The sequence below is a fragment of the Brugia malayi genome (genome assembly GCF_000002995.4).
Source record: "Brugia malayi strain FR3 genome assembly, contig: Bm_v4_Chr1_scaffold_001, whole genome shotgun sequence".
Classification (NCBI taxonomy): domain Eukaryota; kingdom Metazoa; phylum Nematoda; class Chromadorea; order Rhabditida; family Onchocercidae; genus Brugia; species Brugia malayi.
This window is the reverse complement of record NW_025062475.1, coordinates 12,684,531-12,702,654: the sequence shown is the minus strand read 5'-3', so window position 1 is coordinate 12,702,654 and position 18,124 is coordinate 12,684,531. Positions and strand designations below refer to the sequence as shown.

The following is an 18,124-nucleotide window of genomic DNA, read 5'->3' as shown; positions in this document are numbered from 1 at the left end:
CAACTATTACGTTAAAATGATCAGAGAGAATGGAACTACACAACAAATATACAGGTTAAATAAAACAACAGATACCCGCATAAGGAATGCATTAACGTAATATACATTTAAAAAAAACCACATCAGTTATTTATTGCTGACAAATAGGAGGAAAAAAAAACCAGTAATATGTTGTTAACCTAATGACACGTCTTTTTTTTTTTCTAACAAAAAGTTTTTTTTTTTCTTCACTACAAGATGCTACTTCATTTTTAAGTAGCAATTGATTCAAAATCATTCCACGTACAAAAAAAAAAAAAAAAAATCAGTTCAAGACTGTAATTAGTGAAGAAACTCATAAAGAAAAAAAAAAAAAAAAAACAAATCAAAATAAGTTGAAAAATCCTTTCAACAGCTGAAACACATATTATAACTCCAGAATACTACTGTATATTCATCGATACGCATTACCAAATATCTATCTTTACTAAATTTTTATTTTCTTCGGGATTATTCATTAAATATTCTGAACAGATTTAAGTTCGTATTGAGTCGTATCATTACATCAAAACCACGTTCTGAAACACTTAGTTTATAGATTAATAACTTACATGCTCTGTGCAGCTGTAAGTTTAGTCTTTACTAATTCGCTATCATTTTTGTCGATTTAACGTTTTGAGTATCCACGTAATAGTGTATGAATGATAAACTGTCTCTATCACCATCCTGAGACTATTAAAATTTTTTAACATAAAAAGTGGAAGAAGTCACTGCATAACTTGATTTTTTCATCACTCAACTTACCTTTATTTTGCTTTTGTAAAACGTCAACGACAAAAACATTTTGAAAATGAGAGTCACTGAATACTTCCCACAGCAGAGTATACTTCTCGTCTATCGTTTTCTTGTTATTAATACCAAAATTCTGAAATTTATAGCCCGATTTCATTTTGCTAACTACGCTGATCAGTCCAGACACCACCGACCTTTTTAATAAGTTAAACATTTACCACTGTGCGAACAATAACTTCAACTTTCACAGAATTCACAGATGGTAACAATTTTGACAGGAAATTATAGATTTCCTTAGCAAGTTCAGCCACTTCTGGAAATACCATTTTCCTGGAGAAAGTTTTCACATAATTGTTTTCTTCATAATTGTCGACAGAAAGACACTGAACAAAAGCTAACTATATAAAAATGAATTTCTTGAAAGATTAAATGAATACCTGACAACGGGATTGACGATAAGAACAGGTTCTTCATTCCAACCAGTACCCTGCACCATATTTATTATACCCATCTCTACCAAATCAATGTCGCAAAATTCCCATCGTTTATTTAATTCTCCAAAGACTTCCTATATGCACACATATACTAGAAACGAATATTTCTTCCAGTGTAGCAAAAGAGAACAGAGACAAACCTTGAATCCTGACAAAGTAAATTTGCTATCGTTTTCTTGAAAGTAATCATCGATCATCCGTAAATATCTAATCAGTTCTTTCAAGTCACCGACAAAAATTTTCTTCCATTCCTCCATAATTTTTGTTAGATTATTTCTCCTAAAACAGCCACTTTGAACTATGTAACATAAATTGTCGTAGATATTTGAATTCGAATTTCAAGTTGCATCATGCCATAATTTTGAAACCTTTCAAGTGTGATATCTTTGAAGACTGAATGACGTATAACATAATTAAGAAATTTTTTGAATGCTAACTCACATATATGAGCACTCCGAAATCGCATTAGCTTCGATATGTCCGTGCAATACATTATATTTTCTGTCTTCATCAGAAATTATTGTAGTATCATTGTCAGTTATAGTATCATCATTGCTACGATGTTCTATTTCACCATAAAACTCTTTGCTCTAAATTTTCAAGGATATGAAACTTTGATATAAGATGCAAATATTATTCTGAAATGTGATTTAAGCATTTGCAAGCAAATGCTTTAGTAACTTAAACAAAAAGAGATACTTGACAGTTCTGCCTCTATTCATAATGTACTAAGTAACTCGTAGAATATCTCTACGTTTTACTCATACATATTTCTGATATTATAGAAGGCTGTTAGCATGTAATTCAAAAAACCGTCATGAAATCATTGCTATAAAAAGCAATTTCATGTCATCCTTACCTTATTGCCATGGAATTCAGTGAGGCTAAGTGACAATGCAATATTTTCATTCATTACTTGTTCTTTGGATACGACTTTTTTCACATTATCTGCAGAATAAGTTCCTTTTACGTCAACTTGCCAAGGGACTAAAGCAGCAGGAGACGTTTCAGAGTTACCGGACGTTCCTTCACAAACTGATGAACTTGAAATGCTTTCTTCCTGAAAAACAGTTCCTATAAAAAAAAAATAGCTTCTGGATCTCACAAACATATCACAACAATGTGGATTTCTTCTATTGTCCTGAAATAAATAAGAGACTTTTTATGTGCCGTAACCAATTGTTCAAATACAGATCTCCACTTATCACCGATTTTATTTCAGCAAAATTATTATTTGTTCGTTATTTCCACTTAAGTATTTCATATCAGACTTTTTTTTATATAACAACATTTAATCTCTCGAATTCTTTTCACATTACCATTCTCTAGGCCACATGGACTTATAGTAGCTCTCTTTTAGTCTTTCTTTCGTACGGCAGTTTTTAATTACTTATCATGGTCAAAATAAAAATCTTACTAGGCATGGCGATAAAATCCGCAAGTTATAAGAATTTATCAACGGTTTTTGAAAGTGAAAATTAAATTAACAAAAATTACAGTAAGTAGTTGTAGCTAATATCCCTGGAAACTAAAATTTCGATGAACAGGCTTAGTAGTTAGTTAATTCAGAATGAATAAATAAAGTGGTTCACAAAATTTCTTACTTGAATAGGAAGCGTTGGATGGCGATAACGACAAAGATCATCTTCAACCTCAACATAATCAGTCATTTCGTTGCGCAAGAAATCCATGAAGCCATGCATTACTGATGATGGCAATACTATCTTGTCTTTCTCACATGACTGTTTCAACAAAATCATTAGCTGAGAAACGCCAACACCATACTAAAGACATTATTTATACAGAGTGGAGTTAACTGGAAAAGGCTAAGGTGGTACAAAATCATAAAATCTAAAAAAAAAGTTCTTAACTAGCCTTTTAAAAAGTGTGCAAAATCAGGAAACAGTTTGTTGTACAGTTTATAGCTATACCTAATCGCTGTCTAGCAAATGTGATGATATAAAAGAATTCTCATTAAAATAATCAGTTGATGAAATATGGAACGAGAAAAGTGAAAGTTGTATATTCTACTAACATGCCGAATATGGTAAGATAACAACTATCTATTACTTTAGTTCTTTCTTACTACGAAACAAAATCCTCACCGCACACATGGATGAAGTTAAGATATCAATAAGGATATCGCGTATTCGATGAACGATCATATCATTTATATTTACAGCATATTGTGTACTGTTAGTATTATCCCTTATTTCCTGATGTACTTGGTTTACACCAAATATATAAAACGCTGGAGGTGTCGATGGATAGAAAGTTGGCGGTGCACCGGTTTGCGGACTCAGATACTGAGTGAATGGTTGGATGTATTGGAAGTTTGACCCTTGTGAGTATGTGACATTTTGTGGCCATCTCTAAAGGAAAAAGTGTGAAAAATGAGCAAACATCATATTATTATGTAATGATCCATTATTTCTATCATTTTTATAGAAAAAAAAAAAAAAAAAAAAAAAAAAAAGGAATGAAAACAAAAGCGATTAAGTGAAATAGGAAAGAAAGTAAAAAATAAAGAAAATAAGAACAGATCTGAAAATTAATATGCTAATAAGTCAAACACTTATTTCCTCATTAACCCTCATCAAAGTAATATTTATCATTATCCGTCTATCGATATCTTCTCAAGCAAACCAAATAACAGTCAAGCATAGCATTCTCGGTTTATTGCAATTTGCCTGCCTACAGTCTGAAGCTCTCATTTCATGTATAATATTCAGTTATATATGAAAAATGAGAACAAACTTGTGGGTAAATGAAGCGTGGAGAAAAATTGAAATGTGAAGCGCAGTATGGACATTGGACAATGAGTCCGAGCTGAGGTGAACAGTGTTGTGGCTGGGTTGTTGGTCCTCGTGGCACATAAGTAGCACTGTACATTTGCGCCATCTGTAGCAGACACAGGAATGACCCCTCAACTGACCGCAACTCCTGACCTCGTCGACAAAGCAGTGAAGTTGTCCATCACATAGCAAAGTGCATCTCACACCAAACAGTGCACTTCGCCACACGTAAGTCTTCTGAGTCAGTGGTGGTGGATACTTCCTCTCCTACAGGTGGTTGTCTTGGTAAGTTATTGCTTGTGGACGTGACGTGGATAGAACTAAGTAAGTATTGGTGAGAAGGTATTCGTTACATTTTGTATAATTCGTTCAGTGGTAGATTTATATGAAAAAAGTTGATATAGGTGAAAAGCGCTGAGCGGATTAAAGTACTTCTTACGTAAATGGATTGTGCGGCATGAGACTTCAAATTGAGTTATTTCAGAGAGGAGAAGAGAAACGCAAGGCAGGAGGAACTGCCGTGTTGGAGCCGAGAATGTCCACCTTCGATATTAGTGATAGTAAGATTGAGGTGATTGCAGTTGACACCAGAAATGCAGGAAGTTGTAATACTGCTGGTCACATGCAGGTAATTGATTACTTCTAGTCAGTCTAAGCTTAGCTCATTTCGTTATTATCGCTGTTCTTTCTATCTTCTCACTTTTATTAGAACTGATGCAATTATCAGTGTTTGTTGATAACGAATGAAGAATCTGCATTATCTCGATCAATGTCTTTAATGATAAGCATGCTGTACTCATTATCAGTAACTTATCTTGCACATTTTTGGTCATTCTTAACAGCCATATCACTTGTTGTTTGGTGTGAACTAAGCTTCTTCTTTTATTATGAAGTGATTATGAAAATGGTACCTTACACAACGGTTTTTGGTGATCAGTTGTCTATAAGCAATCGTAAAGTTAGTACTTTGAGTTTACCTGTACATTTATGAGCTCAATAAATATGGCAATAGCGAAGTGACTGTGTTAGAAATCCGATAAGTAGCAGGAAATTTGCAGAATTTGTGTGACGCTGAAAATGAAGGTGAAATGGAGGATGTTAGATTGGACGAAAGAAGCGTAATATCAACTGCTAATGATTTATCTAGTAGCAGCATGCTGAAGGAAGCTGTAGATGATATTGTTGATAATCACAATAAAGGAGAAGTTGCTGATGTCCGAGATGAAGATGATAAGTCTTTGGAAGATGAGCAGGTTGAATAGTATTTTGCTTTATCTTACATGTGTTACTTCCTGTTGTATTATTTTAATATTGATAATTTTTTTTTCTTAAAAAAGAAGATGAAATGAGGAGTCAAATGAAAAAAGTAGAGGAGTCAGAAAACTAGTACTGCATGGAATATATTATTATGACTTCAAAGTATGAGGGAATTCATAACATTCATTCCATAATCGACTTATTCCCTGTGCTAGACTTTCAAGGAATTAAAAAATATTGGAATCTACCATTTCTTTTTTTCTCTCTCTCACATTCTCTTAATCTTTCATGTAGTATCATTAAATTAGGATATTCGACATGTTATTGACTTTATATACATTCATGAAAATTTTCTTCAATTTCTCTGTCGTATCATTCTAGATACACAACTAATTCCTATTGCTGGGTCATCTTCTGTCTCTTTATACATGAGCTTCATTTGTAAGCAGTAGAAGCAATAACATACCATGAATACAAACACTGAATGTGACACTAAAAAGTTGCACTGATCTTTATGGAGCTATACTGTTACAATATCCAAGCAATTCAGAGCGGTTTTTTTCAAAGAAATGAAGATAAGGCTTAACAGTGATTTCAGTGTTTATGAAAAATGCCGGAATCAATTCAATGAAAAAAGCAAAAGCGCGAACATTCCTTCTAAAATTTGTTTTTCAGGCTATGTCAAGTTTTGAAAAACAAGTTGATTTGATTAAGAATAAAGTGGAAAATAACACTGTAATAATTCACTCAGTAGACGAAATGCCCGATGAGACATTTCAAAGATTGCAGCAGGGTCTGCATGACAAAACTCTTACACACAAAGAAATTGTTGATTCAGTCTTCAATACGGTCAGTTTAAATATTTTATTTAATAGGAAAAGATATATGACTATATGAGCAGTGAATAAATTCATTTCTTCTTGTTTTTTACAGTCGTTTTTCTAGCTTGTTGGTGGAACATTCGATATTGAATCAAATTTTATTATCGGAGATTCCAGAAATATTACTCGTCTATTGCACCTGTTGGACAAAGCTCCATCTCACTTGGAGGTTTATCTTATCATTTTCTTATCAATTTGGTGATATTATTTTTAATAATCTTCATTTTTCGTGCAGCTATTGATTTTTTACTTTGTGCTGACTTTTATATTTAAGAGTTGCATAATTTTTTTTAGGCAGAAATATGGAGCGTCTTCATTGGCGTTGTCCGCAAAAGTGCACGTAACATGCAAGCTTGCTCAAGAGTTGGCCTCGTCTTAGAGGTTAATTTTGCTGGAACCTTTTCTAAAGTATTTTCTGATAAAATGAATTTTCGAAGGAATTTTAGATTCTTGAACGGTTATCAAATAGCGATGCAGTTGTCTCTGATTTATTAATACAACTTCTTGGAGTGCTTACAACTTACAGTATCACCGTTAAGGAGACCAAAAGATTTCTCCGTGCTTTGAAGGCAGTAAATAGAAAATGGGTATGTTTGTGTGTTTTCCTTATTGTTTTTTTTATATTGTTCAGTGATGTCTGAGATATCAAATAATCTATTGATATCCCTTCTTTACTCTTTTTTTAACACGAAGTTGTAGTTGGTAAATTACAGCGTAAGAACTCGATCAAGCTTCTGGATGTCCTAGGAGAAATGCCAAAACGCGATGGTGCAGATGTTTTCTTTTCGTTTCCTGGTGTGCATAGTGCAGTTAGTTTCTTTGCCTCAATTTTAAAAGAAATTCTGATAAAAAAGTAGCAGAACGAGAATGTTTAATGCTGAGAAGTATCTGTTTAAGGGTATTGCATTACCTCCGCTGACAAAGTGGCCTTATCAGAATGGCTGGAGTTTTTGCACTTGGTTGAAAATGGACCCTTTAAATAGTGTCAACTTCGAAAAGGAGCGCCCCTACATATACTGGTATGCGTATATTTCATTACTAAAATGTTTTTTGATTGTTGATCAAAAAGACTGGGTTTCAAATAGGAGGTTTCAATTCTAGTTTTTTTTTTTTTTTTTTGTTTCATTAATAAAGATTTTTCTTTCTCAGTTTTCGGACCACAAAAGGACTTGGTTACAACTGTTATATTATGGGCAATTGTTTGGTTATCAGTTGCATTAAAGTCGTAGGTAAGGAAACAGCACGGTGTATACGATTTGAATTGACACCTAGAAGGTTCGTTCTTCTTGTTCTGTTACTTATAGACAATTTCTTCATATAATTGTTATACCGAGTTTTGTTTAGGTGGCATCATGTTGCGATCTCGCATATTTATTCTCGTTGGTCGAAGAGTGAAATCCAATGTTTTGTGGACGGCCAAATGATTGAGTCTTTCGACGTGTCGTGGTATCCGTTATGCTTTATTTGTTTTCTGATTGTCATCAATTATTGCAACTTTCACGTATTTATCATGTTTTAGTGATATTTTGAAAATCGTTCTTTTTTAGGTTCGTCTCCACAACAGAACACTTTGATAAATGTAGTATTGGGTGTGGCCCCGATGGAGAAGAACCATTCTGTGGACAGATAGCAGCTTTGTATGTGTTTTCGGAAGCCTTAAGTGCGCAACAAGTTAATGCAATCTTTTGTTTGGGATCGTCGTATCAGAGTTGTTTTCTGCATGAAGCCGAGACTGATTTGTCTGATGATTATAAAAAGGTATAATATTATGAGTCGAGTCGGATCTTCATTGTTAACTTTTTCGCGTATGAGTTATATATTTCAGTTTATATTTGATGGAAAACTCAGTGCTTCCGTTGTGATAGCGTATTCACCGAAGAATTGTGATGGACAGTTGTGCTTACATTCAGCGTCTAAAATAGGTGCTCCGTATTTTGTGCAGGTTCCACATGCTATTATGAAAGAGGTTCATATCCAGTTTTCAAATATATAATATACCATTTTTTTCAAAGCACATGCTATCATGTTCAATATTTTCTCGGTGGTTTTTTTAGGGCGTCGAAGTGGTGAAAACTTATTCAATTCACAATTCTTTACATTCCTTAGGCGGTATACAGATGCTTTTGCCTCTATTTTCTCAATTAGATTTTCCTCAGTATGATGGAAATGTACGGAAAATTGATGTGTGGTAATTTTCAAATTTCATATTATTTATAAAATTATTAACTTTTTACATTATATGTAGAGGTGTTAAAACTTGTGCAGTTAACACAATAAGAGGAATATCTTTTTTCACTTGCTATATCTGATTGATTCCTGTCATTCTACAACATATCATACATCCCATTTCATCTGTCACTTCTTTTTCCATTCTACATATATATATATATATTCATCATTAACCACCATAATTCTTTTTAAACGATTTTTTCAAAGACTTTGATTAGCATTCGAGTTTTTCAAAAAATTAAGTTCTCTAGGATATCTTCTTTGCAAGTTACCAATAGCTTTTCCTTTAACGAATTTGAAGAAATAAAATATTTTATTATTTCCTTCCTCCCTTCTAACACCTTAATTCATTTATGAGAAGAGGAAATTAATGTTCATGCACCAAACCATGCCATCTCGCATTTTGATGAGCCTCATAATCTTGCATAAATTCCAGTTTTTTGATCGGAATAGGTGCTGAACGATTATAAAGATGCTAAACTAGTTTATTCTGAAGAAAAAAATCACTGAGAACTTGTAGTCTCAGAAACGGATTAGTTTCTCTTTGAATATAGCAAGAAAGATCGTAACGATAGCTGTAGTAGTAATACCTTTTTTATGTTGCCTTATCCTTCATCAAAGTACGCAACTCCATTGTAACGGGAAGGTATTATTGATTTTAAAAGTGAAGTGTAATAAAAGTGATCATTTATCATTGAACTATTTTATCTCTCTACTACACTAATTTTTTAAAAGAATATTTCAAATTTTCAAAAAAAAGAAATTTACAAATATTACAAACATTTCAGCTCGAAATTACTATCAGCTATATCTCTTCTTCTAAGGACTGCTTCAAATGCCCCCCAACAACTGTATCATAGCAGAGCATTTCTTGTCATTTCTCAGGCCTTATATGAAGTAAATTTATTTTAAATTTCGTTGGGATTAAAATAACTAACAGCAGTTAGCTTAATATTGACATTGTGATTATTATAGAGTATAGTAATAAATGCTGCTTTATTTCAGTCATCATCTTCAAACCTTAGTCAGCACGTGCTGGAAATTTTAATTGATATTTCGAAATATCTATTGGCATTCCCTTCGGGAACGCCGCTGCTGAAACATCTTTTCGATTATATTCTTTTCAATCCTGAACTCTGGAGTAGAGCTGATCCTATAGTAAGCATTAGTTTCTACTCTTGCTATTAGTTTGGTTAAAAAAATTTAGTGATTTCCACAACAACAACGAAGACAAGGATTTCGGAATTTCTTGCGTAAAGTTTGGCTAAAGTGATAGTAAATCTTCCCCTTTCGTTGTAATATATTTTATATAAAAAGCGTAATATGAATAATTAATACTTTTGCATAATTAATATATTTTGTAGTTGAAATGATTGTTGATTTTCACTATTATTTAACAGTAACGGTTGTTTTAGATACAAATTCAATTATATTACTTTTTGGCAAGCGAATTTTTAACGGGCGCCAATTTCATGCTGATTGTACAACGTTGTGCCACTGTTGTTGAGATGCTTCATACTATCAAGCTGTATTATTGGGTTGTTATGCCACATTCACCCTCACTGTACAATGTGATTAGCCGTGAAGGAAGGCCATCTCGGTTAGCATTTATTCAAATTTTGTCTTTCTTTTAATTCTGTCTTTCTTTCTTTCTTTTAACTCATAGTCAAATCTCGTCCAAGTTCTTATTTTTTTTAAAAAAAAGAAAGATAATTTTTGATGATAAACAACAATTAATTGTCGGTAGATATTTGAACACGAAATTTTAATTGAGAAATCAGTTCACTGTGATAAAAGTTACTGGTGGTTTGACAACATTATATTCCGTTTTTTTCCTAATGGTTGCATTTTTGATATATATATATATATATATTTATTTATTTATTTATTTAGAAACGAAGTTATAACTATACGCGCGCATATGTTGACTTTCGTCTCTCGGCTAATATGTATGCCAGATCCCAAAGAAAGCGGTATTATGAATCGAGACGGCGAATTCAATGCATTGTTAAATTTCATCGCCACCGTAAATGAAGCAAGTGTTAAATTTCGACTTTTATGAATAGTTTACCATAGTTTATTTTTGTAACAAACACTGTCCATATTTAATACGGTTTAAGGTAGACAGATCGTTAGCTTTCATGCGAATAAGTGTTATAAATATTACGTCGTTTGATGTAAACAAGTATTACGTTATATTATCTTGAACAATTAAAAAAATTGTCTCATGCTATATGGTTTAAAGGATGATAATCTCTATGATGTGTTAGCTCTTACAACACGGTTACTTTGTGAAAAACCGGCAGCAATGGTACCGGCATTCGATCGAAAGAAGGGCCTTGCAGTTGTGTTCAAATTAATTAATTCTGTCAATGAACTTGTTCGTATACCGGCTTTAAAAATATTTGGTTATTTCTTATGTCGCTCAACGCTCAAGTGAGACTTATTTTGAACCGTCTCTTTTAATAATCAAAAAAGAATGAAAATACTGATGTAGCACCTATAAGTACTAGATGCATAATATAAATTCATTGAATTTGCTTTTTGGAAGCACTGCTATGAGTGCTGGTCACAACTGGTATTTCTCTTTTAGTCCCTTAACAAATGATAGATCTGCTGATGTTTGCAAATATTTTAGACGAAAGACGGATTCAGTTAGTAGTCTTAATTTATTGTCCCTTGTAACTGATCGGCTATTGTTGAACGCGACTCATCTCACTTTGGCAACATACAATGTGCTGTTTGAAATACTAACTGAACAAATGACACCAACAATAAATTATTTGGCTCATGCATCGATCAGCGATGTAATGAGATTTGAAAATCCTATGATGCTGAAAGTTATTACCAATCTGATAACACAAAGTGAGAATAATTTGGAACTAATGAAGGTAAGTTCTTTGGATAGAATTCTTTTATTTTTTGAGGATTTTTTGATTTTGCAACATTTTTTCGAAAATGAAAACAAAGAGATTATGTTAGACTCTGCCGTATTTTTAGGTGAAACGAATTTTTTTGGAAGATTTGCTACATATGTGTAAAAACTCACGAGATAATCGACGTACAATTTTGCAAATGAGCGTATGGCAAGAATGGCTTATTTCACTGGCTTATATCTTCCCTAAAAATGAAGATGAAGTAGAAATCAGTGAACTTGTTTATCACGTATTTGCAGAGCTTCTCTTTCACGCTATTTATTTAGAATATGGAGGTTGGAGAGTTTGGGTCGATACCCTTGCTATTGCTCACTCAAAGGTTCAGATTTAAACTTTCGATTTCGGATTTGTAAAATAATAGATGGCAGATAGAAAAGGATGCTTTTAGGAATGAGATATGCATTGGTCAATTAAATTTAATTCTTTATTAATATGTCATTCATATTTTGATACTGTTGAATGAGAATAATATGTGGTAATTTGTTTTTTATGGTTGTTTATGAATGTTTATTGCCTCAAGTAATAAAAAAGAGTTTTATTTAATTTCGAGATAGATAAAGTATAAGTCAACTAGTATAAGTTAAACAATATTTGTGTCGTACAAAAAATTTGCAGCTTCAGCCACAATAATATTTCTCTGTTCTTAAAATTCAGGTATCTTGGGAACGTCACCAGATAAAATTTCATAGAGGTGGTGAACGCGAAACGGACGTTATATTTTACTTAGTTCAAAACCTTGTTTCATCTGTGGCTCGCACAGTAGTAAGTTATAAATGTTTATTGCTTCAAGTATAAAAAAGTTTTATTTAATTTGAAGCACTTTTTCAAGGATGGACTTGTGGATGAAGTAGAAAGAAAAGATGAATCGAAAATACCGGATGATCAGCTAAGTTCCATCTACCGCACCCCGGAGTTTTGCTGGTCAGATGTTCACTTGAGATTGCTTGACGATCTACTTGTTTCAATCGAAAGTACTGTAGAAGAGTGGAAGAAGTATGAGCTTTGAATAAAATATTTTTATTAAATATTAGAATGTTATGTTTTTGGAAAACATAAAATACTTCTAGGGGCACAGCAACAATACTGGATGTTGTGAATAGCAATGAAAATAGCATATTTGTTGCTAACTGTGTTCACGTTTTATCTCAGCTGATTGATTTGCTAGTGATGGCATGTGGTGGTCTCCTTCCTCTTTTGGCTGCTGCTACATCTCCTAATGTAAGTTACAATGGTTTGAACTGTCAAAATTAAATTGCTTATGTTAAGAATGTTGTTAAAGGGAAAAATCTCTCTTAGAGCGAACTGGAAATAATGGATTCGACAAACCAAACATTGGCTATAGGCAATGCCGCTCGTTTGCTCGCACGTTTTGTTGTTCTGGCCGATGTTTTTGTCTTTGCATCCGGAATAAGTTTCAGTGATCTTGAACAGGAAAAGAATATGCCCAACGGTGGTATATTGCGACAAACATTACGGCTAGGTAAAGTCGTACTTTAATTTGAACCAAATAGAATACACTTATTAACGTTTATCGTAGAAGCAGTAGTGATAGTGAGAAGTAATATTTATAGTGTCAACGGTGGCTGTACGGAATATACTTGCCTGTCGTATAAAAACTTCCTTTGGCAAAATGTCATACATGGATGCTAAACAAGTAACACGTGCTCAACAGATCGCTGAATTTGTTTCGGACACGCTGGATGTAGTAAGTATTTTATTAGAAATTTTTTTTTTTTTTTTCTTATTGTAAAAATTTATCCCTTTTTTTTGAAGGGAAACAAAGAGGGAATTTTGGACCCGGAACATTTGGTGCAGGAAGTTGATTTACAACGGCTGAGAGGGGTAATCTATCGAGATATGGTAGGCTCCTTTTCTGTTGCTTTTAATTTGATTATTTAACCATATTTTGCGAATTTCATAACATATAACCGTAGTCATCCGTTCTGTGATTGTTATACTTTATAGGTTATGTATTTTATAAATGTGACTGTTATTTTATAGAGTGAATATGTTATTTAAAAAATGTTGAATAAGATATTTGATCATGAATCTTACAAAAGTCAAGTTTTTAATTCCGTAATTTTGCTTGCAATGAATATTAGAGCTACAAAAATATTGTTTAGGAAGAGAACCGACAGGCGCAGTTTCTGGCTCTTGCAGTTACTTACTTGTTATCAGTACTTATGGTTTCTCGATACAGAGATATTTTAGAGCCACCATCTATTCCTAGTCCTTTTTTCGATACGACTATAACTGGCGGTACAAACAAAGGTAGTTCTGCAGTATTATTTCGAAAAGAAAAAGTATATTTTATTTCTTATCGATGCTATCTTGCAGATTGTGGTAATAGTTTGAGACAAACTGACGAGGAATCGTGTACTGAAGAAAACGGAGAGTTGTCTAATTATGAAGATAATATTGTGGATAAGAATGTTTTCCTCAGAGAAGAATCATCGATATCACTAGAGGAAAACAAGGAAAAAGAACTGCAGAGTAATATCTATCGGCAAGATCACTTGGATACATTTAATGTTTGTATTTTGAAAGTATTGGATTATTTCTTCTTTCGTTCAAGATATCTCCGAGATTCAGTTATGTATTCTCATACATAATTATATATATATATATATATATATATATATATATATATATATATATATATATATATATATATATATAACAAGGTTTACAAATTTCAACATAATGAATGAACACTTTAGGATAGCAGTCTTGCTAATCGTGAATTAGAAACAGGTGAGCGACGAGCTTACCTCACAACCAAGTTACAAAAAGCCTTGGAAACAACTGCTCCATTGTTGCGTGAAATTCTTACCGATTTTCGTTCATATCTTCAGAAAACACTGTTAGGAACTCATGGTCAAGAAATTATGAATGATAGCAAAGGTAAACTTCTAGAATTGTCATTTCTTTCTTTGAAGTGATCAGAATATATTTAACTGGAATAGTTGTCATAAATTTAGTAATGGAAACAATGAAGAATCAGGCAAGATCAGTAATTGAACTGGTCATGCTGTTATGTTCACAAGAGTGGCAGACATCTTTACAAAAACATGCTGGACTGGCTTTCATCGAACTAGTAAACGAAGGCAAGTTTAACTTTCAGATTTGTTCAACTTTATCTATTAGCAAAAAATCCCTTATCCACCAGTTTCACTTATAGTATCCGATGATTCGTTCTTACAATGGTCTGTCAGATGAATATATTCGCTCATTAAGTATTCTTTTTTATTATGCAAAAAAAAAAACATCGAATTTTTATGCAATCGTTTGTACTCTTTTCTTTTCGACTTTACAGTAAATACATGATATATTCAATAAAAATCCAAGATTTCTTCCATAATTTTTTAGTCGCCAATTTCATTTCATTTCATTCCGTTTTGTCTTCCAATCTGGCTCATCTTCTTCAGGTCGTTTAATGGCACATGCAACACGAGACCATATCCTACGTGTTGCTAATGAAGCTGATTTCATACTAAATCGTCTACGAGCTGAAGACATCAGCAAACATGCTCAGTTTGAGGTGAGTAACCTGTCAGAGTAGGATTTTTCTCATGCATTACTGAACGCTGGCTCCTCATTGAGTCAAGTAATTTTGCAGAGTGATGCAGCTGAACAGATGCATCGACGTCGAAAAGAGGAACAAGTGAATGACCATTTGATTACAGCTAATCGACGACGAGATCTGCTTGTATCAGCACGCTTGTTGGAACGATTAACGTCATTATTATCGTATCCGGGCGGTGCGTGGAATGATCCATGTCAACATTTGTAAGTGTCTTGTTTGGTATCGTTAACCTGATATATTCACAAACGCTATAACCTATTCGTCTTGAATGAATAGTTCTAGTATTTATTTCTAGACAAACTTTCTGGAAGCTGGATGTTTGGGAAGATGATTCAAGGCGACGTAAACGTTTCGTATTGAATCCTTATGGCTGCCATCATTCAGCAGCTTGTCTCAAAGCTATATTAGAAAGCAAGTCATCTAATAAAGAGGTACTTTAGTTTTTTATATTAAAGCTTACGAAAACTGGTTTTCTTTTTTTTACATCTTTTTTTTTAAGACTGGTGGAAAATGAGATTTTCATTTTAAATCCATTTGAATATAGAAATCAACACAAACACTGAATATTCAGAGCTTATAAATTTTAGGTTGATAAGGCTCGTGAAGATTTGTTACGCGATTTGGTAGCACAACGTCTGGTTTCTTTAGGATCGCTAAAACCTGGTTCTACTTTGGGTGAGCTTGTTGATGAAACTGATTTCGAAAAATGGGCCACTGAACCTGACGTTGCAATCGATTTGCAAAGAGGTAGGAGATTTCGAATTATATTATATTATTGTTAAATGAATAGTTAGTAATTAGTTGAATTCCACTGCTTATTGAGTAAAGCTAGAACGAGGGAAGAAGCTAAATAAGTAATCTTTACTCAATTGGAAGCTTTGCTATTTTGCTGCTTCATTCAATTAATTGCGAACAGTAAGTTTTTGTTCATGTGATCTTTTAAAAGGATGCAAGAATAGAAGTTCATCATATATATATATAATTTCAAGAAATGAATGTATTTGGAAAACCCTCCGAAATGATATAATGTGCAGTATTTGAAACCTTGCATGTGGATTAATGTTTCCTTGTCTTATATTGGCAGTAAATCGATTTCAAAGTATTTAGCTCTGATGGATTGGTCTGATGCAACTGGTATTAGTGAAAGGGATTATGGAAAAGCAGGAATTAGGGTATTAGAGAGAAGAGTGTGCCACTATAAGTTTCAAAACTGAAATAAATTTTTTCTTTTACATCTACTAGGGAAACAATGTGCAAATTGACATAATCCTCCTTCTGGAACATGTGATTATCTTTTCGCGCTTCTATTTTAAAGACCATCTGCTTTTCATCATGCAGACACAACGGCACCTTGTATTATTTGACAATATGACATTGTATCAAATGCGTCACATCTCGATTACTAAATGATACGTCTTGTTGGTCTTCGTACCTTGCTTTTATCTGAGGCGATATATTTGTACTCTTATTTTAGACAAAATAAATAATGAGAAGGTTTGACTGAAAGAGTTGGCTTTACTCTTGATTGAGAAGGACTGTTCTTTATTCTTCAACATCAGGATTCTTGATTTCTTGGGGTTTTAATAGCTTAATTTTGTATTAATTTCCATTCCTATGAGGTAATTTAGTGAAAATGGCAAAAAATTCACTTAGTAAATATTTCAAAATCTTATATAGCTTTTATTAAATTGATTTATTTCATACTTGTCAGCCAAATTTAAATTAATTAACTTTAATTCACTGGAATCATCAGACTTAAAAGGTGACCTTTTACAATTTTTTGACTGTGTAATGAATCAATTCTCTTTAAATGATTGCATCTATGCAGATACTTGGAATGAAGAGACTTGGAACCAACGGTAGACTATCTGTTTGACCTAATACTTGTGGACAGATGAAGTTTGTGCTTATGTACCAAATTGTTAGCATCTCCTCTTAAATATATCAGCTTTTGATAATTGAACTGTTAAAAATACTGGAAGAAACTAAATTAGATCCTTATATGACGCTATCTAAATCACTTCAGTATCCATCAAATCTCTTTATGACTCAAATTAGTATTCATGTTCATCTTTTTCGAACAAAACTCTATTCAACAGTCATCTTTTTCATCAGTTGTTAAGAACATTTGAAACATACTGCGCTATGTTAATGGCAATATTGCTATTTGCTTAATTATGCAGTTTACCGGAAAAGTGCTTTTGACTTATGTTGCTTTTTGTGTTAGTTAATCCTTCTAATTTTGAAATTATGATAATGGAGAAGAAAAATGAATCAAGATGACCAAAGATCAAAAATGGTAATGTATAATAGCTGCTAACAGCTAACGGAGAATTAACCAAGCTGCTGCAAAAGCCAAAAAGTTTTCTTCAGTTTATTTATGATATTGTTTGCATGACATCGTCTATGATATGAAATAATTTGAAATGGGGAGCTTTTCAGAGAAAACGACTTACGGAACAGCAGCAAAGTTGATTGCACCAGGTCTTGTTGTACCGGGAACCCTTTCCATAACGAATTATGAATTGTTTTTTGATGCTGATGAAGATGACCCACTATACAAGGAACAAGATCCCAAGGTTACCTCGTTTTTGCTAAATTTTTTTTTTTTAACTTAGTAGACAGTTTTATAACTACTGTCTATTAACAGAATCCGTATAGTTAAGAACCACTAATTAATAAGGTTAACCAAGTTAATTCGATTGAAAATTCTTGTTTCTAATCTCTTACTTTCTGTATTAATCCAAGCTGTTCTAATGTGTGCTTTCGACAAAGAAGTTAAATATACAATAAATCCAGTGTTTATATTATCTATGAATCAAAAATTTTGCTCTATACATATAGTAAGCATGAGGCAAATTTTTAGTAAGTACATATTTCCCTTACTCTAATGATAAAGCTAATGATAGAAGACGTACGACATTGAAGATATAATGAAAACTACCTTCTCTGGTTCAAGAAATAATTTTAATGATGAGACAGTGGACATTAAGCAATCATCGGTTCATTTTAGTTGAGCAGTATGATCACAGCAACATTTAACTACAATTAAACTTATCGCAGCTACAATATTCAAATGAAATACTATAAAAATATGCACACATGCACAAACACGTACAACAATATTGTTTTGAGCATTAAGAATTCAGTGAAACATTCGGATGATGTCTATTTG

General features: G+C 32.9%; 3 protein-coding genes across 3 annotated transcripts; 1 reads left to right on the top strand and 2 right to left on the bottom strand.

The window, feature by feature from the left end:
• Positions 1 to 489: 489 nt before the first annotated feature.
• On the bottom strand, positions 490 to 4,166 carry Bm14338 (Uncharacterized protein; the record flags this gene model as incomplete). Its single annotated transcript, XM_001900901.2, has 10 exons — positions 490 to 557; positions 784 to 904; positions 990 to 1,101; positions 1,209 to 1,339; positions 1,406 to 1,544; positions 1,707 to 1,855; positions 2,125 to 2,325; positions 2,870 to 3,049; positions 3,371 to 3,637; positions 4,023 to 4,166. The coding sequence occupies 10 exons, from the start codon at positions 4,164 to 4,166 to the stop codon at positions 490 to 492; spliced, it is 1,512 nt and encodes a 503-aa protein (XP_001900936.2).
• Positions 4,167 to 4,517: 351 nt separating this feature from the next.
• Positions 4,518 to 17,567, top strand: Bm11947 (Uncharacterized protein; the record flags this gene model as incomplete). Its single annotated transcript, XM_043077687.1, has 35 exons — positions 4,518 to 4,688; positions 5,119 to 5,313; positions 5,993 to 6,166; positions 6,263 to 6,367; positions 6,493 to 6,579; positions 6,645 to 6,785; positions 6,912 to 7,007; positions 7,096 to 7,217; positions 7,348 to 7,473; positions 7,543 to 7,644; positions 7,746 to 7,956; positions 8,024 to 8,164; positions 8,253 to 8,386; positions 9,216 to 9,324; positions 9,433 to 9,585; positions 9,843 to 10,027; positions 10,321 to 10,462; positions 10,673 to 10,863; positions 11,066 to 11,318; positions 11,428 to 11,682; positions 12,018 to 12,125; positions 12,193 to 12,356; positions 12,431 to 12,581; positions 12,660 to 12,843; positions 12,935 to 13,068; positions 13,137 to 13,223; positions 13,487 to 13,634; positions 13,701 to 13,894; positions 14,084 to 14,267; positions 14,345 to 14,470; positions 14,792 to 14,904; positions 14,983 to 15,152; positions 15,245 to 15,380; positions 15,537 to 15,696; positions 17,392 to 17,567. The coding sequence occupies 35 exons, from the start codon at positions 4,518 to 4,520 to the stop codon at positions 17,565 to 17,567; spliced, it is 5,328 nt and encodes a 1,775-aa protein (XP_042933621.1).
• Bm14497 (Uncharacterized protein) lies at positions 13,188 to 13,301 on the bottom strand (the record flags this gene model as incomplete). Its single annotated transcript, XM_043077688.1, has 1 exon — positions 13,188 to 13,301. The coding sequence occupies one exon, from the start codon at positions 13,299 to 13,301 to the stop codon at positions 13,188 to 13,190; it is 114 nt and encodes a 37-aa protein (XP_042933622.1).
• Positions 17,568 to 18,124: the final 557 nt, after the last annotated feature.